Source organism: Eptatretus burgeri, chromosome 5 (assembly GCF_056783735.1).
Source record: "Eptatretus burgeri isolate ZD-2024b chromosome 5, Ebu_testis_v1, whole genome shotgun sequence".
Classification (NCBI taxonomy): domain Eukaryota; kingdom Metazoa; phylum Chordata; class Myxini; order Myxiniformes; family Myxinidae; genus Eptatretus; species Eptatretus burgeri.
This window is the reverse complement of record NC_140965.1, coordinates 1535153-1558344: the sequence shown is the minus strand read 5'-3', so window position 1 is coordinate 1558344 and position 23192 is coordinate 1535153. Positions and strand designations below refer to the sequence as shown.

The 23192-nt window shown below is 42.9% G+C and overlaps 1 protein-coding gene and 1 pseudogene across 4 annotated transcripts in view; one reads left to right on the top strand and one right to left on the bottom strand.

Annotated features, from left to right (window-relative positions):
• Positions 1 to 23192, bottom strand: part of LOC147025693 (tetraspanin-18-like) — a 40375-nt gene that overhangs the window by 5105 nt on the left and 12078 nt on the right. For all 4 annotated transcript variants that reach the window (XM_085880362.1, XM_085880363.1, XM_085880361.1 and 1 more), the window contains 4 exons: positions 20997 to 21071; positions 8182 to 8280; positions 7836 to 8015; positions 2361 to 2444 (listed from right to left, as the gene is read on the bottom strand). In XM_085880362.1, the coding sequence (XP_085736488.1) occupies positions 2361 to 2444; positions 7836 to 8015; positions 8182 to 8280; positions 20997 to 21071 (438 nt within the window). The remainder of the gene's footprint in view (positions 1 to 2360; positions 2445 to 7835; positions 8016 to 8181; positions 8281 to 20996; positions 21072 to 23192) is intronic.
• Positions 18885 to 19619, top strand: LOC147025694 (uncharacterized; annotated as a pseudogene).

The following is a 23192-nucleotide window of genomic DNA, read 5'->3' as shown; positions in this document are numbered from 1 at the left end:
AAATAGGTGTACCTTATCCCTGTGTCGTAAGAGGCGACCAGGGTTGCGTCAGGAAGGGCATCCGGCGTAAAACATGTGCCAAATCACTATGCGGATCATACGGATGATCCGCTGTGGCAACCCCTCACGGGAGCAGCCAAAAGAAGAAGAAGAAGATAGATATATATATATATATATATATATATATATATATATATATATATATATATATATATATATATATATATATATATATATATATATATATATATATATACATGATTCGTGTTGCGAATCTGGAAGCGTTGAGCACTCAACATACAGGTCCTTGAGAACAGTTATATCGGTAAGTATGCGTTTTTTAGTTAGGGTCCCCGTCCCTCGTTTAATGGGTAAATAAATGTACTTGCACTGCGAGTTTTTTTGATAGTTAGGGTTTTCTTTTATTTTTACACCACCATCAACTACAACATAACGCCTTCACCTCGCTTCCTCACACCGACGACATTGTCTGCGTGCGTGTCGGCACGTACGTAGGCGGAGTTCAAGGAGGAGCCTCGTGCCGGCCCTCGACCAATCAATCAGTGTGCTTCGGGTGGGGTGGCCGCCGCTCAGCCAATCAGATCCCACGACGGGGAGAAAGGGGCCCGCGTGGCGTCACCACGCCCCCGGGCCAATCGACGGACTTGCCGCTTGTTTTGGCCAATGATAGGACAACGAGCGATTCTGCGTGCCAAAACCGTCCAGTGAGGGAGAGCGGGGAGGGCGGAGGCGTCCCCCCCCCGAAACAGGGTGCATAAGGGTGCGGCGCAATCGGAGAGCGAGAGCTTGAGAGCCACCATCCCCCACAAGAACCACAAGGGTTGCGCGCCGTGTTTCAGTCGGTGAACTAGAGAGTTTGTGAGATAGTTGATGACCATCGAGCCGGCAAGGTTGTGGTCATTCTGACAGGCAGGTGGAGCAACTGTGGAGTGATCAGCCCTCGCTTTGGCATTCAACTCAAAGACTTGAGGAAGTGGCCGAGAAACCTCCTGCGTTCTCGACGGTTCAGGATACAGAGGAGAGGTTTGGTTGCCGACACGAGCACTGAGCGGAGCTCGGGAGGCCGCTCACGGCTCGCTGGTGTCTGGTTCGAATCGGCTCGCCCAAACCACACGAAGTTGCTCAGGTCTGAGGCAGGCTCTGGTCTTCAGCTTGCCTTTCCCTCCGAGCTGGAAGCCTCAATAAAGGCTGTGGCCACAGTTTCTTTTGGATGTGTGTGTGTTTGTGGCACCAGTCTCGTAAGTAGGAATTGTATAAGTGCTCTTTGCTTGTAGATAAATTGTCTTGCATCTCTATATTCGGATAACTCTGCTTCTTGCGTGCCCCCCCCTGCCCCATTATAAATAAAGCCATGTGTTAAATGTATCAGTTCGTTTTTGTGTTTCTTTTATTGGTTTAACATGGTGCGTGTTGGAGAATTAGCAAGGCCATTGTTGCCACCGTAAGGGGACATTTGGACCGACGGATCTCGGTGATGGTGATCGTTCCGTACGAGCGCTGTCGAGGGTGTGAATACTCGGTGACTATCCACGTGGATTTCTCGGTATTTTGAAGATTGGCAAATAACTCTGTACCACGTGGTGTAATTGACGATTCACGGTCCGGTAAGGGACCCGTACTTGTTGGAGTTTTCCGAAAGGTACGATCTAAATTCCGGGTGTTCGGTGAAGTCGATTCTGCAGCTCCATCTAGCGGTCGTGCTCATCGCCGATACCCGGCCCGCAACAATATATATATATATATATATATATATATATATATATATATATATATATATATATATTGTGGAGTGATCAGCTGTATATATTATATATATATATATATATATATATATATATATATATATATATATATATTTGTGGAGTGTGCGCAAATCTAAATATATATATATATATATATATATATATATATATATATATATATATATATATATATATATATATATATATATATATAATAAAATGGAGTGAAAGTTTAGTTCAGGAGAAATAGTGAAAATTCAGTTCAGGCCAATTCACTTGTTTGTGTGCTCGCTGTTTAGTTCAAGTTTATAGCCGTTGAGTGCAGGTTTACATCTGGAAAATCAGACTAAAAACTGCCATTCTGGTGTGGTGGCAGTGAGGAGTGCAGACTTCAAGAAATACATTGTCTTTCATTTGGGGATGCAAAGCTGGCTGTTCAGTATGCTATGCAGTTGTCATGGATACTAAAGATCTCATAGGATCTTTAAAAGAAAAAGAGTGGTCTATTGTTTGCTGGTTATCCTGAACAAATTGCCAAGGGAGGGTGAACTCCTTGCAGAAGTTGAATTGAAATAAAAACAGTATGATTTGATTTACCTGCAGAACCAGTAAACCTATGAAGACCCCACCAACAATCAAGATGTAAGGGTGCATCGTTTGCACGAGATGATGGAAGCATCCCTGTTGGAGAAATGGTGGAGACTGTTATGTGATCAGCAACAAAAATATCACATTGATAATGAACATGTGATGCAGGTATTTCTTGAACTCAATTAAACATGGGGTTAGGCCATCAATGATATCAAACACCTAATCAAGCACGTATTCAAGTTATTACCTCAAACAAACCACTAAAGTCCTAAAACCATATGTTGACGTTTACTTTAGCATTAGAAGGTTCTCCTCAAAATGCTAGTTGAAGTCATTGCTGAAAATTTCAAGTCTTGGCCCTAAACTTGTATTAAAGTTTTTCTCGATTGCCAAATTAATGTGAATGAAACTGTGGTCAAAAACACAAAACCAATAATTGCATTACCGAAACAGCCACCTCCTTGAGTGTTTTCATATTCGTTTTCACAAAGATTGCAAAAATAAAACATGCTTTTACAAACCTCTGAGCACAACCTCTACATTTAGCAGAACATTCATGTGAGAGTTTGTTTTCTCATTGAAGCTACATGTTTACAATTAAAAGCAATCAATTCCAATTGCATTCATTTATACTTCACAAGTGCAAATACAAACTGCTCAATTTTTCAATCATTTATCAGACCTCAATGTATACCAATAAGTGTATGTGGTGTTTTTTGTGGCATTCTACTCGAGTGTTCTGATGTAGAATGTGATGCACCAAAATGATCATCGTGACATGAGTCGATTTGGCTAATTAACTTCAAAAAAAATCCAGAAGCATTCCCATGTTTTAATTGCATAGCATGTAAAGGTAAATAAAGCAGCTCAATATGTCCTTCCACCAAAGCATTGCATTCTAATTCCAAAATAAATGACAAAAACAATGATAACATTGCAATAAAGCATATATCAATTAATAGTAAAATTATTTACAACAATAATAATAATAATAATTAAAACTGCGAACAGTGATGCAGTGGCCCAAGCATCCCTTGTCCAATACGAGGCAATTTCAAACTACGTGACACATGATGTCATCGTTAACAGCATATGTATTCCCCAGGGGTAGTCAATCATATGTGCCAAGTTTCACATCAATCAGTTAAATGCTATTGAAGAAGATTTTTAGAGGTTCACCTTTAATCCAACATGGTGGTCAAATAACATGACCTATGACATCACAATTTTCACATGTTATATCACATGTCAAGATGATCATGTGTGCCAAGTTTCAGATTAATCAGTAAAACGCTTTTTAAGAAGATGATTTTTTTTATATGTGTTCACCTTCAATCCAACATGGCGGCAAAACCACACAACTGATGACTTCATCTTAAAAAAACTTTTTTGCACCATAGTTGTCTATGGTGTAGAGAAAAGTAGTAGAAGTAGAAAAAGTAGAAAAAGTAGAAAACTTAAGTTTAAACTTTTTCTTTTACTTAAAAAGAAGAACTTAAAAAGAAGAACTTAAACTTAAAAAGAAAACTTTTTCTACTTAAGTAGAAAAAGACTTAAGTTTTTGTTTAAATCCAAGCCGGTTGCCATGGTGATTGCAAAATCAGGATTTGGAAAAAAAGAAGACATCAGTTCCCATTTGCCCCAACATTTCATGGGAAGTTCAACTTAATCGGAGCAGCAGTTCTGGAGAAATAGGTTACAGTTAACCTACTTAAGTTAACCTATTTAAGTTAACCTATTTACAGTTAACCTAATTTTAGGTTACACCAAAATGGAAAAGTAATCCAACATGGTGTCACCCAAGACATCATCAATTTGGTTTTATTTGTAATTGCCATACCATGTGTCTGATAGAAACTAAATTTCGTATTGAAGTTTGTACAGTGGTGTAGATACCACAAAAAAAACGTTTCGTATTAATCGGTAATTTTTTTTGACTTCAACGTGGCTGGCAAACTGTTTCACCAATGACGTCACCTTGTAAAAAAAAAATGTCACCATGGGTAGTCGATCGTAACCTGATAAGATTTGAATCGATAGCATTTGCGGTTTTGGAGAAGAAGATTTTTGACGTTTTCAGTTAAATCCAAGCTGGTTGCCATGGTGATTGCAAAACCAAAACTCGGAAACAATACGTACCAGTTCCCATTAACCCCGACATTCGTGTGAAGTTTCAACTTGAATCGGAGCAATGGTGCCGACACGACCGATTGCAAAAAAATTCGACAAACAATAAAAATAATGAAAATACCTATAACAATAGGAGATAACCTATAACAAAATACCTATAACAATGTCCCCTATTAATAATAGTATGATAATGGCAATAAGAACAAGAAAAAGAGCAATCCCAGATTGCAGACCCTCATGATGATTTGTTTTGTGTGGTGTTTGCATGACGTTTGTGTACTGGTGGTGTTTTTTTTTTTTTGTATACACTGTCGAGGCCCGTCTGAGTGCTAACACACAACAAGGGGACAGGAGATAAGAGGGGTGGGAGAGGGAAGGACAAAACAGTGGGGAGCAGAGACAGAAGGAGATCTGTGGAAGGGAGAGGGATGGGGCGGGAAAACGGGGTATATACACGGGAGGAAGTTCGCTAATTAATGAGATATAATTAGAATTTCCACTTGATAACTGCTGGCAGTGATGACCGGGAACCAAGACATCCCACTTTGATTGGACACATGACCCTGACCGTGACCCTGACCCATGATGGTTTCTATTATTCCATTGAATTCAGAATGGGATTAAAATAAATTCAGTTCAAATCAAATGGAAGACCAAACAGGAACAGTCCTGCATTGGAGTAATCAGATGGAACCCAAACAAGCAAAAAGAAAAGATGAAGTCATCAGGAGGAACCTGGAAAGGATTCACATTTCAGCTGCTACTCCTCTACCCTCAAACCCATCCAGGAACAGCCAAGTGATCCATAAAAAATAATAAAAAAAAACTTAAAAAAAACCCCAGATCAAAAAATTAAATAACTCTGGCTGCTAGACCATACGTCCCATGAAGTTGAAATTTAAAACATGTATTCCACATCACTACTAGATCATAATTATGAAGTTTCTCATCGATCGATTGATTAAGCGGTTCCAGAGAAAACATAATTTAATATTTTTCTTCAATCCAATATGGCTACCAAACCATGTGACCGAGCAATTATTCCTCAACAAATTTGTACACACAAGGCTTGCGGAACATTTGTGTGAAGTTTCCCCTCGACCTGTCCTGCCATTGTGAAGAAGATTTTTACGGGTTTTAGGTTAAACCCAATATAGCTGCCAAACCATGTGACCTGTGTTTGCTTCCAAATCTTGTGTCCCAATCCCATCGCTTTCTGAACCCACCATATACTGTCACACAAAGTTGTTCCTGAACTCCGTGTCCTTTTCTCCTGACAAGGTGGAGAGCTTGCTGTCAAACCTCGACTCAGATTCTGCAACGTATCCAGACAGCATCAGCCCACGCGTCCTAAAAACCTGCTCCTCTGCTCTTGCTCACCCTCTCTGTCCTATTCACCCTCTCATTTGCTCAAGGTCATCTGCCATATACTTGGAAATCAGCAAACATTACTGCCCTGCATAAAAAAGGTGCAAAAACAAATCCCTGCAACTACAGACCAATCAGCCTTCTCACAATCATCAGCAAGGTCATTGAATCCAAAATCACTTCTGACATTAAATCCTTCCTCTTCTCCAATGGCTTGATTTCCGATCATCAATTTGGTAGCAGACGAGGTCACTATATCATGGACTTTCTACTCCTACTTTTCCAACAATGGATGGAGGTCCTCAATGCCAGAAATGATATCACAGCCATCTCCATAAACATATCACGTGCTTTCGATACGATATAGCACTTTGCTCTGCTCACCAAACTAATTCCTATGGTTTCCAAGGCAATCTCCACTCTTGACTCAAAGACTTCCTTTCCTGTCACAGTCAACACGTATCCTTTAATGGAATTCTCTCATCCCCTCTTCCTGTCCAAACTGGAGCTCCTCAAGGCAATGTTTTGAGTCCAATGCTTTTTCTCGTTTTCATCAATGATCTCTCAGATTCTCTCGAAAATCCTCTGTAAATTTTTTTGGGGAAAATCCTCTTCAAAAAAAATTGCTGATGACTCCACCCTCTGCCGTACCATCTGTCATCCCTCAAATCTGCAAGCAGCAGCTTCTTCACTCTCTGCAGATCTGGGTATACAAACTGGTCCACAAACTTTGGGACCACAAACTGGTCCAACACGTAGAACATGTCTTTCAATCCTGGCAAATCTCACACTCAATAGATCTCTCCGAAAGGACCATTTAGAACCCCCCCCCCATCCACTTTCTCAACAATCCTCTGGAAGAAGTCCTTTCTTTCAAACTTTTGGGTCTCACTATATCTGCCATGACCTTTCCTGGGGAGGCCATATCTCAAAGCTGGTCTCCAAAGCCAGTCGCTGACTGGGCATCCTCCGTTGTGCAAAGTCCTTCCTTGGCACACCTGAGCTCCTGACAATGTACAAAGCTTTCAGCCACAGCCTGTTGGAGTACTGCTTTCCCCTCTGGGCTGGTGTTTCCGACTCTCACCTTTCTCGGCTTCATGCTGTGTAAACCAAGGCATTTATGATCATTGCTATCTCCCATGGTGAGGCTGAGTCTTTGGACCTCTCACTCTCTCACTGCAGGTAGGTCGGTGGTCTTTGTCTTCTACTGTGTCCTCTCTGGCCTCACACACCCCTCCCCCCATTCTGTCTGTGACATGTCCCCACCATACTTCCGCAGGGTGCTCAAAGTCTGCCAACAACCCCCTTCTAGTAAAACTATCAAAATCACGAATCATACTCACCTTCACCCTTTCATTCCTCTTTTTTCCCGCCTTTGAAATAAACTCCCACACTCTCTTCAATCCCATTCTTCCCTCCAGGCCTTCAAAACAGCTATTCACCACCACCTTTTATCATCCCCCATCGAAAACCTCAATCTTTTCTACCACCGTTATTCCACTGCAAACCCACCTCCTTTAAATTCCCTGCTTTCCTTCCTGAAAGTCCCTGTAATGTCCATCTTCTATTCCCCGTGTTCCCTGCCCTATTCCTCTCCCTTTCATAGATCTCCTGATGTCTGTTCCCCACTGTTTTGTCCTTCCCTCTCCCACCCCTCTTGCCTCATGCCCCCCTTGCTGTGCGTTTTGTGTTAGCTCTCATACGCGCTTCGACGATGTATACAAAAAAATCCCCAAAAAAACAAGAGTTCTTTGTTGCCACTCTTCCACGAGCTTTAACTATGTAAAGAGTAAAAATAAAAATTCAGCTTTCTCAGTAGCACTTTCCACCGGTATATAATGACACAAAAATAAATTCCAAACCCTTCTCAATTTTTTGCGATGGAAGAATTGTAAGAGCAAAACAAACCAAAGAAAGGAGAGATTCACTGAAGATAAAATGTCCCACAAACATGATCTCTAAAATTATATGGTGGACACCCACCTGTCTGTTTACCAAATCAACCAATCCATGAATACACTGCTGATGCTGTGATGTAACTGCATTGGCATTAAGTCCATGTTTTCTGCAACATGCCACTGGAACTGCTTGACCAGGAAATTGCTCACTGAAGAGTGATCCAGGCCCAAAATCTTGCGGTCCTTGCACACCACAGCAATCCAGCTAAGGTATGAGAGAAAGAGAAAGAGAAAGAGAAAGAGAAAGAGAAAGAGAAAGAGAAAGAGAAAGAGAAAGAGAAAGAGAAAGAGAGAGGACAGGTCCTGATCAATGCCATGCAGAGAATTAAAAGGAGATATCAAGGTGATTTCTTGTCGTTGTCATTGCTCACCACAACCATTGCAGTATTCCAGAAACTGGACAGGATGTCGGTTGCATTATCACCCTTGTATCGCATATGCAATTGCTGTGCAGCATTCTCCATATTTACCTGTTAAAGACAAACTTTGACGTCAAGTTTAACCCACCTGTGTCTGATGAAATATTTAAAAAGAAACTAAGATACAGGAAAATGCCATTTATGCTATAAAACCAGGACAGTATCTCGATGGCCTTCACTTACCTTTTGAATTATTATTTACATCCACTTTGTGAGCATTTCATAAACAGAAATTTCCGAAAGTTACAATATTCCACTTAAATAATCTTTGACAGGGTTTACTACAACTTAGAACCTGTCAAATGCTTTACTCAAAAGTGTACCAAATGGTTCATCGGTCTTCACAGCCTTGTTGCATACCCACCTGCTGTACTACTTGAGCATTAGCTTGCCTTTCACCAAGCCCAGATGTGCTTGGGCCAAGAATGCAATGCCATGGTGGAAGGACATATTCAGCTGTGACATATATATATATATATATATATATATATATATATATATATATATATATATATATATATATATATATATATATATATATATATATATATATATATATATATATATATATATATATATATATATATATATATATATATATATATATACCTTAAAATAGCATGCGTTTAAATCATGCAAATTCTTCCGGATTTTTTTGTTGTTAATTAGCCGAATCAACGCAGTCGGTAATGATGATCGTTTTGGTGCATCACATTCCACATCAGGATGATCCAACAGAACTCCACAAAAACATCCAACTACCTATCCAATTCTCCCATCCAGACATAAACACCGTCTGGACACAATCTTTCGATCCAACTACCTATCCAATTCTAATTTGAACTTATCAACTCTTTCTGCCACCATCTTTCTAGGGAGGCCATTCCATGCATTAACTACTCTGAGTGAAAGTCCACTGCCTTACTAGTCTTAACTCTCTTCTTTACTTAGGCTATGGCCCCTGGTCCTATCACTGTCTACTCTGTGGAATAATTCATCTTCACTTATTTTATCTCTACCTTTCATTACCTTTCATATCTCTATCATATCTCCTCGTAACCACCTCCTTTCTAACGTATGAAGCCCTGTCTCCTTCAACCGCTCCTCAGAGCTGAGTCTAGCTCGGCCCGGAATCAATCTAGTAACCCTACACTAAACCCTCTCTGTGGTACAATGCTAACACCACCTCTTTTGATTTATAATTGATCCCCCTCCGAATAAAACTTAAAACCCCATTTGTTTTACCTGTAGCTGCCTGGCACCATGCTGCCTGATTACCTCCCGTATCTATGACCACCCCCAGATCCTTCTCCTGTGTGACACACTCCAAAATTACCCCTTACATCCTTTAATCTCTATTTTCATTGTTCTTTCCCATCCCCAACACCTTCACTTGTTCAGGTTAAACTACATCTGCCAATCTCTTGCCCAATCTGTTCAAGTATCAACACTGTCGTGAAGGTGGCCAGACTCGAACCCCGCTCCTGTCAGCAGTTGTTGTAGGGGTGCTGGGGTTCAATTCCCACTAGCTCAATTCGTGCTAGCCAGGTGGCCAACACCGACCAACCTCCTGGGACGGTCGAGCGGTCCTTATTCCTTGGAGGTAGACACGCTCATTGACATGGATTCTTTAATAAAACACAAATACTTATATAAGGACAACAATGAAAATTACAAGGACAATAATGTACAAACTCTATAAACAACTCCGAAGATCAAGGTCTCACACACACAGGACGCAAACACAGACAAAGGGCAACAACAAAAATAACCACCCCCCCCCCTTCCAAAGCACTAGTACTCAGCCTGGGCTTCGTCGATTTGGTGCTGGGAAGCTTCGGCCGGCGTGTGCACCCACCAAACAAAATGGCACCGTCTCCCGCCAAGACCGGGAGGAAAGCGCCTCCACCATCCAACAGGACGCGCAAGAAGGATCGCGCCTCGCCTATTGCAGCCTTCCAAACTTCAAATGCATAAATCCTGACAGCGCCTCCTCGATCAGCTATTGACGTGCACCAATCCGTTCAATTCCCCCCAAGCGTGCACCGTCGCTAAGCACACACTCCACGCCTTTCCGCCAAGCATCGCACACTCCCTGCAGTAGTAATCTCCTCTCTCATCCTTTATCCTCCGTCTCCGGGGTGTGACCTCCTTGCCTCCAAACCTGGGAAGGCGGGGCTTCTCCTATTGTTGTTGTTGGTGTTGTTGTTGTTTCAGGGACTCAGTCCCAAGCTTGCGGCCACAATTGGAAGATAAAAACATTGGGAAAATTCAGAGGGTAATCACGTACAGGGGAACTTATTTTTACTCCCTAAACTAATTAAGAGCGCACCGCTGGACGTGTCCTGACGGTCATTATCTCTAGATGGTGGTTTCTCTCCAAATGCGTTTGGACTGTGGTTATGTCTGGGTGGGTTTGTCTCTATTAGAGTACCTATATATAGAGAGTAGCGACAACTCAGCTATAGGCGCCATTTTGTTTCACTCTGGATAACGCGCGGTGCGTGCGCTACCACCGTAGCAGCATGCATGAATGAAGCAATACATCAGGAGGGTGGGATACATCACTGGACATATATATATTTATTCTCATGTTTTACTCGGCCAAAGATCTTGATTATAGAATCAATGGGGTTGAAAGTGATAAAATGTTAAAATGCATGTACTCATTACACGGGAAACTCAGAGTAAGTTTGCCAGAGAACGAGACATTTGGGAGAAACTCGGCCTGTGTAGGCTTATGACATGAAGTCGAGCCAAATAAAAATCTCGAGTCCATAGGCCTAAGTTGGGGCCTCAATTTGATCCATACCTGCCCCTACCCATTCCTCCCCACCTCACCCATCTTTACTTTTTTCATCTCACCACATTATCATCTCACCCATAACAAACAAAAACAACAAACACCGATACCTACATGTAATTTATCATCATAGTTACCACCCAACACGCTCTCAAACACACCAAAAAGTGACTATGCCAAAATGATTGTATCAGATTTCAAAAATATCTTAACAATTGAAATGACCCTTTTTTATGGGCAAAGAATAGTTAATTGCACAGTCCTGCTATGCAATTATTGGATGAATCTATGAAGCACGTTCATGTCAAAATGCTTATGTTAAGTATTCAACTGGTACAATCTTGTGAAGAAACAGTCCATGAAAAATCGCAGTAGGTTTGACTTGCTATTTTATTTCTGTCAACAGTGTTCCATCAATTTGCAAGATGATGAACGATAAAGAAATGCTACAAATTATAAGTACAGGTAACTCTGCTTAACTTGAATCTCTTGGGACCACAGAAATCTGTTCGACGTAGAACAAATCTGCCTCACAGAAGGTAAATAACACGTCTTGCATAATACGGTTTCAAAATTTGTTTAAACTTGTGCGATTATTCGACTTAATAAGGCTGACTTGCATGCATGCAGAGTTACCTGTATTGTTCATACACTGCAGGCATTTTCAAATTCAAGTGTATAAATACGTAATATCATGATTAGTTATATATTAGTGTTTACAGCAAAATTAATTTTGGTGAAATATTAACAACTTGACAGCAAGTTTTCAAGACAATACTACATGATTGATGATTCTGAACAAAAATGGAAATACACCAAATGAAAGTATGAAGGTCAGAGATTGTAGGCTAGATTTTTTTTTTTATGAAACCCCATCTAATGTGTTGCCATGGTAACCAAATAAACAGACAATTCATTACAAATTGTGTATTTTCATAAGAATGTGCAATTAAGTGATAAATATGTAAATTAATTGGGTTGCTAAATAATGATTGCCCATATTGTTAGCTTTCTAGATGCCAACATCCCAGACTACCATTGATCCTTACTGGGGTTATGATAATAAATAAGATCAACGGCATGCATAAAGAGGGCCCCCAAATTTAAAGCATTTCATTTTTGGGGCAGGCGTGGGGGCAGTGGTTCTATAGGTAATTTTTTGTTCCAATTTAATCATACAGGCTATAAATCAAATAAATCAATAATAATATCAATTGCTGCTATGATTGATATAATTCTTATTACAATAATCTTTACCATGGTAACACATTCAACGCATATACAGTAAGACTTATATACCATACATGTCAATGTCCATATGTGTACATTATTTTGCCCTTTTTTTTAGTCTAAAACTTGACTGGTTTTTAATCAACATAAGAAATAGACAAATACCAAAATTGTTCATCAAATTACTTATCAAAACAACGAATTTTCTCTTCTTTCCATAGATAACAACTTCTAAAAGCTTAGATGTCCTTGAAAGTTTATATGGGTCACATGATGACATGCTTCCAATACCGGGAGCCATGCCTAAAGGCACTGTCGACGGCTAAAAGCTTAAATGCAGAAATTGAAAACGAAACCTATACATCCTGTACCCCTTCTCAGATTTGTTGCTGCACCCAAAGGCGCAACAACCCGTCATTTTGACTAATAAAGTTTCACTCAGTTTCAAACTCGGTCTCTCCGAGCTCACTCGGTGAAGATCTGGATTCGATGCGTAGCTTGGCGCTAGAGTGTGAAACAAAATGGTGCCCATGTGTCACGTGACCATCAAATTCTGGTCCCCCTATGTCGCTACTCTCTATCTATAGGTACTATAGTCTAGGTATATAGGTACTCTAGTCTCTATACGTGTCTGGATGGTATTCATCTCCGGATGCGTCTGGATGGGAGTTTATCTCCGGAAGTGTCCGGATGGGAGTTTATCTCCGGAAGTGTCTGGATGGGATTTTGTCTCCGGACATGTCCGGATGGGATTTTGTCTTCGGACGTGTTCGGATGGGAGTTTGTCTCTGGATGTGTCTGGGCAGTGTTTATGTCTGGATGGAAGATTGTGTCCAGGTGGTGTTTCATGTCTGGATGGGAATTTCTTTCCAGACATGTACGAGTGGTGTTTGTCTCCAGACAGCTTGGCTCCAGATGTGACCAGGTGGTGTTTGTCTCTGAAGTCTCTGGGCTGTGTATATATATATATATATATATATATATATATATATATATATATATATATATATATATATATATATATATATATATATATATATATATATGTCTGGACGGGAGTTTACCTGCGGATGTGTCTGGGCAGTGTTTATGTCTGGACAAGAGTTTGTCTGCGGATGTGTCCGGGTAGTCTTTACATCCTGACGAGAGTATGTTTTTGGACGTGTCTGGGTGGTGTTTATCTGTGGACATGTCTGGGCGATGTTTGTCTCCGGACAGCTTGGCTCCAGATGCATCCGGGCAGTGTTTGTCTCCGAACGTATCCGGGTGGTGCTTATGTCTGGATGGGAGTTTGTCTCTGGATGCGTATCTCCATATGTGTCTGGACGGTGGTTATGTCCGGGCAGGGTTCAACTCCAGACTTGCCTGGATGGTATTTATCTCCAGATGTGTCCAGATGGGAATTTGTCTCTGGACATGTCTGAGCAGTATTTGTCTCCAGACAGTGTGGCTCAGGACGTGTCCGGGTAGGGTTTGTCTCCGAACGTATCTGGGCGGTGTTTATGTCTGGACCGGAGTTTGTCTCCGGACGTGTCTGGGTGGTGTTTATGTCCAGAAAGTAGGTTGTGTCTGGACACGTCCGGGCAGTGTTTGTCTCCGGTTGCATCCGGTTGGGACTCCTAAAAAAAAAAAGTGTTCTTTTTTGTAATTTGGACATTGCTTGGGTGTTTCTGGGTACAAGGGTTTAAATGACCGCCGGCAATCGGTAATCGCTTGCCAAGCCAGGTGTTCCGTTGGAGTGCTTGATTGAGTGCTTAAGCCACTTGTCGAGTGCTCATCAAAATGCTTGGTTGTTCATTTCAACACCACGAGAAGTAAGACCCATCGTTTCACTGATGGAAATACAAATCTTTGCCTAATTGCTTCAAAAAAACAAAAACGGAATAAATATTAACATGAAGCTTAACTTATCCACTGATCGGATGATTATATTTCATGAAGAAAAGATTAAGGAATGTGCAGAAAGTGGAACTTCATTTGGCACAACGCCGTGCTCTCCAACCTGCTTTTACAACCCATAACGATAAAGTTGAAAAAGGCCCATTTTTTCGGAAATTACGTACGCAGTTTACTTTTTCCCATTTTGAGTAATTTGCTTTCACGACAAAATATTTACATAAATATACTAAGAGTTACTACAATGCATTAATAGTTGGCAGAGGTTGAAAATGAAGAGGTACGTCGACAGTACACATGAAGGTTTGAAGTAGAGGGGTTTGTGCGTACATGCATGCGAGCAAGTTGGAGGAATGCAAGTAGGCAGGCCATTGCCAGGTGTATAGCATGGGATTTAAATTTAAATGCTCCTGCCGGTTTTAGATGGAAGATGGCAGTCAAAATGAAAACGCTGTTTTGGCACATTTTATCTCTCCGGTAATGTCCTCGAGTACATTGCCGACAATCCCCTTACACTACCTTTGCTTCCCCTCATGCTGCCTGCCCCTCCCCTCCCCTCATGCTGCCTTCCCCTCCCCTCACACTGCTTTCCCCTCCCCTCGTGCTGCCTCCCCCTCCACTCATGCTGCCTCTCCTCACCTGGCACTGCCTTCCCCTTCCCTCATGCTGCATTCCCCTTCCCTCCCCTCATGCTGCCGTCCACTCCCCTCCCCTCACACTGCCTTCCCCTCTTATCGTACTGCCTCCCCTCCACTCATGCTGCCTCCCCTCACCTGGCACTGCCTCCCCTCACCTCGGGCTGCCCCCCTCCCCTCGCACTGCCTCCCACTGACCCGGTGCTGCATCCCCTCACCTGGTGCTGCCTCCCGCTTCCCTTGCGCTTCCTCAACCTCACCTCGTGCTGCCTCAACCTCACCTCGTGCTGCCTTCCTCATTCCCTCAGCGAAAGCCGTCTTCCCCATTCCCTCCCCCACACTGCCTTAACATTCCCTCCCCTTTCCATCGCACTGCCTTCCCTCCTCACACCACCTCCCCACACCTCCTGCTGCATCCCCCCCTTACGCTGCTTCTTGCCACCCCCTCCTGCTGCCTTCTCCTCCCCTAGTGCTGCCTTCCCTGCCTCTCACGCAGCCTTCCCCTCACCTCATGCTGCCATGCCTTCCTCTCTCTCTCTCTCTCTCTCTCTCTCTCTCTCTCTCTCTCTCTCTCTCTCTCTCTCTCTCTCTCTCTCTCTCTCTCCGTCCCACCCCTATCACTCTCTCCCACCTCTCTCCCTCTCCCACTCCTCTCCCACTCCTCTCCCCCTCTCTCTCTCCCTCCCACCCTCACCCTCTCCCACCCCTCACCCTCTCCCACCTCACCCTCTCCCACTCTCTCTCTCTCTCTCTCTCTCTCTCTCTCTCTCTCTCTCTCTCTCTCTCTCTCTCTCTCTCTCTCTCTCTCTCTCTCTCTCTCTCTCTCTCTCTCTCTCTCTCTCTCTCCAACCGCTCTCCCACCCCTATCCCCCCTCTCTCTCTCTCCAACCGCTCTCCCACCCCTATCCCCCCCTCTCTCTCTCACACCCCTATCCCTCTCTCTGAGGCATTCGGCCTTCTCATGAGTGGAGTTGGATGTGGTGTCATTTTAAGTGAGGGAAGGGATCGAGGGGAGAATATTCCGGAGAAAGACTTAACAATATGCAACCAAGTTTTCGAGGAGGGAGACAAGTTTTGAAAGTTCAATCTTGAGGTTGCAGGACAGATGTTTTCTGGTTCTCCTGAGAGTGTGTACACACACACACACACACACACACACACACACACACACACACACACACACACACACACACACACACACACACACACACACACACACACACACACACACACACACACACACACACACACACACACACACACACACTTGTGGACTTTGTATAACGATCTGAGATTGCTGTTTGTGAGATTTGCTTTCCAGGAAGAGAAAGCAAATTGTATTATCGCAACTGCCTTATCACAGCATTCAATGTCCCATGGGCAGGAAGAAGGGTAGGATAATTGAAGATGAGATTTGATGGAATCGTGTATAAGAGACAACAGGTTTCTGTGGAGGAGTTCCAGTGTTTTAAGTGCAGTGTTTCCTTTGTGTAGTGTTTTATGAACTCTATAGTTTCTGATATTTAACACTTGATAGTGGTATTGACAGAAATAAATTTTTTAAATTCTGCATTTTAACTGCAGTTCAAGGTTAGGTACACAAGCAATATAAAAACAATCCCATCAGAAAGTAGGGGAGTGTGAGTGAGAATACTGGTCAGAGATATAGAACACTTGCCTTTGATCTGCCTCGTCTATATTCGATTCCTGAACAAACTATAAACTGTCTCCTTGGTGAATCTCAGTCAAGATATTGATGCACAGGATATACCGTCCTTTGGAGTAGTCTGGGAGCCACCATGTGAAAATGTGCAAAAAAGTGATTTTGATGTGACACCCCTGCTATACAATTTTTGATACTTGGACCATGTCAGTGGGTGTGTTGGCCACCTGAAAAAGTATTATTGGACATCTCAACTCTATTGCGCAATTTCTGTGCGCAGGTTTTTTTTGATAAAAGGCCATGACCGAAAAAAATAAAATTTGGGGGGGTAGGGGAAACTAAATTGACCATTCCTCCACAATGGAACACCATATGACAACAAATTACCACTCATTATCTTTGTCTAGATGTATGCTTCAGGTTAGTATCAAGTGGATTTCAATTGGGTGACCTTCAAGGTCACCAGAGGTCAAAAGGTCAGAAAGGATCCAGTGCGATATAAAAATGTCATAGTGTGACTTGGTGGCTTCCATGTTGCACAGAACTTTCTTGGGTCTATTGGGTTTTTGATGAAAGAAAGCGGCATTGAAGAGGTACTAGTTGCTCGTGATATATGTGGTCGGGGAACAGCAAATAAGGTGATGGCAGGAAAGGACTACTATAAAATGGTTTGTCACCATTCATTGCTAAGTGAGGCTTTCTTCAGCTTAAGTGGGAAGCATTCGAGCGATGGCTGTTCCAGAAAGAGTACACAGATCATGTTGAACCACTTTCAACTGTCATCGCTGTTAGAAAGAATTCGAGTGGATTATGAAAAACAGGACAAAGACAGTGTCGTGCAACATGTTGGTGATGTGCTTAATCATCTGAAATCCTTAGATACTGTCTGGGAGGAATCTGAGAATTATTTGGCAAAGACAGCACAGTTGTGGGGAATGGCATAGAAATGGTACTCATTCTTAAGTGTTATGTGAATGCTGAGAGAGCTGGCCTTTGGAACCAACACCTCCTGGAGGCAAAAAACATGTTACCATACACTGTTTCATCTGGACACAGCAAGTACATGCCCTATCTTCCAATATATTTGAGTGAAATGAACAGCCTTTCCAACTCAGCACCAGATGTTCACAAATAATTTGAGGCGGGAAACTTTGCAGTCCAATGGACGGAAGGTGCATTCAATGGTGTATGGACAGACCTCGCTTTGGAGCAAACGTACAACAAAGAAGGGAAAACAAGCCGATTTAAGGGAATAACCCAATCAGAATCAGCATGGCAGAAGTATGTAAAAACACTGCCCTTCATGACAGCGGTCTCTGAGAGTGTAAAGCAGATGGTGCATATGCAGTCTCCTGACTCAGACCACCACAAAAAAGTGAATAAAGATGACATGGCAAAGGTTCTTAAAATCAGAGACTCTGTGACAGAAAGTATGAGAAATCCATTTGCTCTGACCATTGCAGCTGATAAGTTGGTCAACATTGCAACGGGAGAAATACTCGCGTCGACGGAAGTTGTTGATTCCAAAAGACTTGGATTAGAGGCAATTGCATATGCAGGTTACACTGATGCTGAAAAGATAATTACCCCAAAGATATTGATGTTTGCTGCACAACAGAAGCAAAGGGGAAAAAAGGAAGACCCAGTGAAACAATTGGTATCTGAGGAAGGTACAGTTACCAGAGCCCTCTGCTTTACTCAGGAGCTGACTAATGAAGGTAAAAATAGAGGCCTTCAGCTACGAATGGTGTGACTACCCTCCATGCCTGTTTGAACCACACATAGCTGGATACACAATGCGTAAAGGAAACAAAGCTGACTTCCTAGACACCCTCCAAAGCAAAGTCAGTGATTCATGTGAGCCACCCAAATAAGTGCCTCCCTCTGTTTTAAAACCAGTGTATGTCATAGATGCAATGGCATTCGTTCAACGCTACCAAACCCTTGGGGCTAGCGTTTTCAGCCAACTTCAGGAAAGATACAAAAACAAGATTTTGAAGATGAAACCGATGAACTGTTCCGAGGTGCACTTTGTCGGTGATAGATACGACTTTGGTGAAATGAGCTTGAAGGGTGATGGACGCTTGAGACGTGAAACGGGAGCCAGCGCACCAGAGTTCGTTCCAAATGATAACATGAAAATACCAGTATGGAATACGTTTGTTTCGAATCCAAGGAACAAAGCAAACCTGCTCTCCTACATCTCATCCTGCTGGTCAAAGTCGTCCCTCCCAGATGGTTTCAGTCTTATAATTGGTGTTGATAGTGAGGGAATTCATGTGACCAACAGCGGTGTGACACTGTTGGAGGATTGTGCTGCAACACCTATGAAGAGGCAGACACCAGAATATTTGCGCATGGAGCCAGCTGTCACGATAGCAGGATATTCATCATTCATGCTACTGATACTGATATCATATTACTTGCAATGTATCATTTACCACGGCTCCAAAATGTCAAGGAGTTGTGGGTGGAAAAGAACAACCTTTTTCTACCAATTCATGACTTGGTCAGTGAGTTAGCAGAGGTCGTGGACAAGGACCCCTTAGAACTTACTGCCACATTACTTGTTTCCTATGTTGTATCAGGATGTGATTCCGTCAGCTATCCTTTCAGACGAGGGAAGAAGAGAGCGGCCAACGTGGCACTACAACATGTTGGAACAATGCCACAACTGACTGATTTCTCGCATACAGATTCTTGTGTGGACATCAAAGTGTTCGACAAAGCTCGAGATTACTTTTGTCAGTTGTACGGTAGACCTGGCTATTCATCTCTCGATCAGTTGCGTGCCCATTTATTTGCTTCCAGCAAATGAGATATTCGTTCTCTGCCTCCTACTGAGGATGCATTTCACTATCATGTTCTCAGAAGACTTTATCAAATCAATCTGTACAAGCAAGCAAATCTATGCAACCCAACCCTTCTACCACTGGTGGAATACGGCAGACATTTTGATAATAATGGCACATTAACTCCTGTCATGAAGCGCAAGGATAGTAAACCAGCCTCAGCCAAACTTGCTTTCTGTAAGTGCAAGAAAGCCTGTTTAAAGAACTGCCCATGTGCTAAGGCTGGACCAGCATGTATCATTGCATGCAGCTGTAATGGTGACCGAGCCAAATGTGGTCGGCTGGCCGAGGACAGTGAAGATGATGACTAGACAACAGTAACTTGTAGCTGGCGGCGCCACTAAGGTAATTAATTCTAATAGACGTAGTGAATTGCCTTTTTAAATGCGGCAAAAGTGAACTGTCATTTCTTTCATGCTTTAAGGTGGCATGACTCTTTGTATCTTTGACAAACGAGTAGTTGTCAGATAACTGTTTGGCTACTGACAGTGCATTTGAAAGCAAACGTTATTGTAGTGACATGTGTATAAGAGCCCTGACAAGGCAGCTTATGCTGTTTCTGAGCTTGCAATCCATTTATGGCGTGTTACTCCCTATATCACTAGCTGTCCAAGGAGTATCGACTTATAGGGAGTTGATCAGCAGAATGCAACATCCCAGAATAGTTTTCATCATTTTTGTCTCTCACACATGACACTGCAGTGCCTTGTGACATTTTTCAGTCTTTTCTCATCTTTATACATGTATAGCAAATTGACCATTTAAATCATTTTTTCAATAAATGATAAAATTATAATGGACATTATTAGTACTGTACTTTTACATAACATACATAACAAAAGTAATGAAAATCCACTAATTTTTTTTAGTGATTTTCAGATTTGTGACAATCAATTTGCTGGTCATGGTGCACTTTATTGTGATCCATTTGAAATATTTCTTCTCCAAAAACATCAGAGGGATCTAAGGAGTTGATCCAAGTGGTATTTTAAGATAAAATCATATAGGAAGGGAATCTATACAGTATTTCTTTGATAAAAGTGCCAGATTTTGGGCGTGACCCGATTTTTCTGACCTTTTGACCTCTGGTGACCATAAAGGTCACCCAATTGAAATCTACTTGATAATAACCTGTAGCATACATGTAGACAAAGATAATGAGTGGTAATTTGTAGTCATTGGGTGTTCCATTGTGGAGAAATGGTCAATTTAGTTTCCCTTACCCCCCAAATTTTTGTTTTTTTCAGTCATGGCCTTTTATCAAAAAAAAACCTGCCCACAGAAGTTGCACAATGGAGTTGAGGCGTCCAATAAGACTTTTCAGGTGGCCAACACACCCACTGATATGGTCCAAGTGTCAAAAATTGTATAGCAGGGGTGTCACATCAAAAGTGTATTTCCCAGCCCTGAATCCCAGACTAGAGGGTGTGTTGAGCGGACTGTCCTGTCTGTTCACATCCACTTGTGGATGTGAAAAATACAACAGTTCCTCTTGAAAAGAGTAGACCATTGTGCGCTCTGCCCCAAAACAAATTTCTTGCACAAATTAATGAAGACAATTTGTCAACAGCCAAGCTGTGCCGTCGGAATGATGCAACCACCAAAACGAATTCGTAATCAAACACAGTTCCAAATGCATATTTTAAAGAGACAATAACTGAGTCACATATACAGCAAGAAATTCTTACCTTTTCCCGGTAGACAAATGCTATTACTGTGATCACAAGCTCAAGCGAGAAGAGCAGCAGAATCAGGACAAAAAACTGCAGGAAGAGAGAGACACACACAGAGAGAAGGAGAGAGAGAAGGAGAGAGAGAAGGAGAGAAGGAGAGAAGGAGAGAAGGAGAGAAGGAGAGAAGGAGAGAAGGAGAGAAGGAGAGAAGGAGAGAAGGAGAGAGAGAGAGAGAGAAGGAGAGAGAGAGAGAGAGAGAGAGAGAAAGGAGAGAGAGAGAGAGAGAGAGAGAGAGAGAGAGAGAGAGAGAGAGAGAGAAGGAGAGAGAGAGAGAGAGAGAGAGAGAGAGAGAGAGAGAGAGAGAGAGAGAGAGAGAGAGAGAGAGAGAGAGAGAGAGAGAGAGAAGGAGAGAGAGAGAGAAGGAGAGAGAGAGAAGGAGAGAGAAGGAGAGAAGGAGAGAGAAGAGAGAGAGAGAGAAGGAGAGAAGGGAGAGAGAAGAGAGAGAGAGAGAAGGAGAGAAGGGAGAGAGAGAGAAGGAGAGAGAGAGAAGGAGAGAGAGAGAAGGAGAGAGAGAGAAGGAGAGAGAGAGAAGGAGAGAGAGAGAAGGAGAGAGAGAGAAGGAGAGAGAGAAGGAGAGAGAGAGAAGGGGAGAGAGAGAGAGAGAAGGAGAGTGAGAGACAGAGAAGGAGAGTGAGAGAGAGAAGGAGAGTGAGAGAAGGAGAGAAGGAGAGAGAGAAGGAGAGCGAGAGAAGGGGAGAGAGAGAGAGTAGGAGAGCGAGAGAAGGAGAGAGCGAGAGAAGGAGAGAGAGAGAGAGAGCAGGAGAGCGAGAGAAGGAGAGAGAGAGAGAGCAGGAGAGCGAGAGAAGGAGAGAGAGAGAGAGAGAGAGAGAAGGAGAGAGAGAGAAGGAGAGAGAGAGAAGGAGAGAGAGAAGGGAGAGAGAGAGAGGAGAGAGAGAGAAGGAGAGAGAGAGAAGGAGAGAGAGAGAAGGAGAGAGAGAGAGAGAAGGAGAGAGAGAGAGAGAGAGAGAGAGAGAGAGAGAGAGAGAGAGAGAGAGAGAGAGAGAGAGAGAGAGAGAGAGAGAGAGAGAGAGAGAGAGAGAGAGAGAGAGAGAGAGAGAGAGAGAGAGAGAGAGAGAGAGAGAGAGAGAGAGAGAGAGAGAGAGAGAGAGAGAGAGAGAGAGAAGGAGAGAGAGAGAAGGAGAAGGAGAGAGAGAGAAGGAGAGAGAAGGAGAGAAGGAGAGAGAAGAGAGAGAGAAGGAGAGAAGAGAAGAGAGAGAGAGGAGAGAAGGAGAGAGAGAGAGAGAGAGAAGGAGAGAGAGAGAGAGAGAGAGAGAGAGAGAGAGAGAGAGAGAGAGAGAGAGAGAGAGAGAGAGAAGGAGAGAGAGAGAGAGAGAGAGAGAGAGAGAGAGAGAGAGAGAGAGAGAGAGAGAGAGAGAGAGAGAGAGAGAGAGAGAGAGAGAGAGAGAGAAAGAGAGAGAGAGAGAGAGAGAGAGAGAGAGAGACAGAGACAGAGACAGAGAGAGAGAAGGAGAGAGAGAAGGAGAGAGAGAAGGAGAGAAGGAGAGAGAGGGAGAAGAGAGAGAAGGAGAGAAGGAGAGAGAAGAAAGGAGAGAGAGAGAAGGAGAGAAGGAGAGAGAAGAGAGAGAGAGAGAAGGAGAGAAGGAGAGAGAAGAGAGAGAGAGAGAAGGAGAGAAGGAGAGAGAAGAGAGAGAGAGAGAAGGAGAGAAGGAGAGAGAAGAGAGAGAGAGAGAAGGAGAGAAGGAGAGAGAAGAGAAGGAGAGAAGGAGAGAGAAGAGAAGGAGAGAAGGAGAGAGAAGAGAAGGAGAGAGAAGAGAAGGAGAGAAGGAGAGAGAAGAGAAGGAGAGAAGGAGAAGAGAAGAGAAGGGAGAGAAGGAGAGAGAAGAGAAGGAGAGAAGGAGAGAGAAGAGAAGGAGAGAAGGAGAGAGAAGAGAAGGAGAGAAGGGGAGAGAGAAAGAGAAGTGGAGAGAAGAGAAGGAGAGAGAGAAGAGAAGGAGAGAAGGAGAGAGAAGAGAAGGAGAGAAGGAGAGAGAAGAGAAGGAGAGAAGGAGAGAGAAGAGAAGGAGAGAAGGAGAGAGAAGAGAAGGAGAGAAGGAGAGAGAAGAGAAGGAGAGAAGGAGAGAGAAGAGAAGGAGAGAAGGAGAGAGAAGAGAAGGAGAGAAGGAGAGAGAAGAGAAGGAGAGAAGGAGAGAG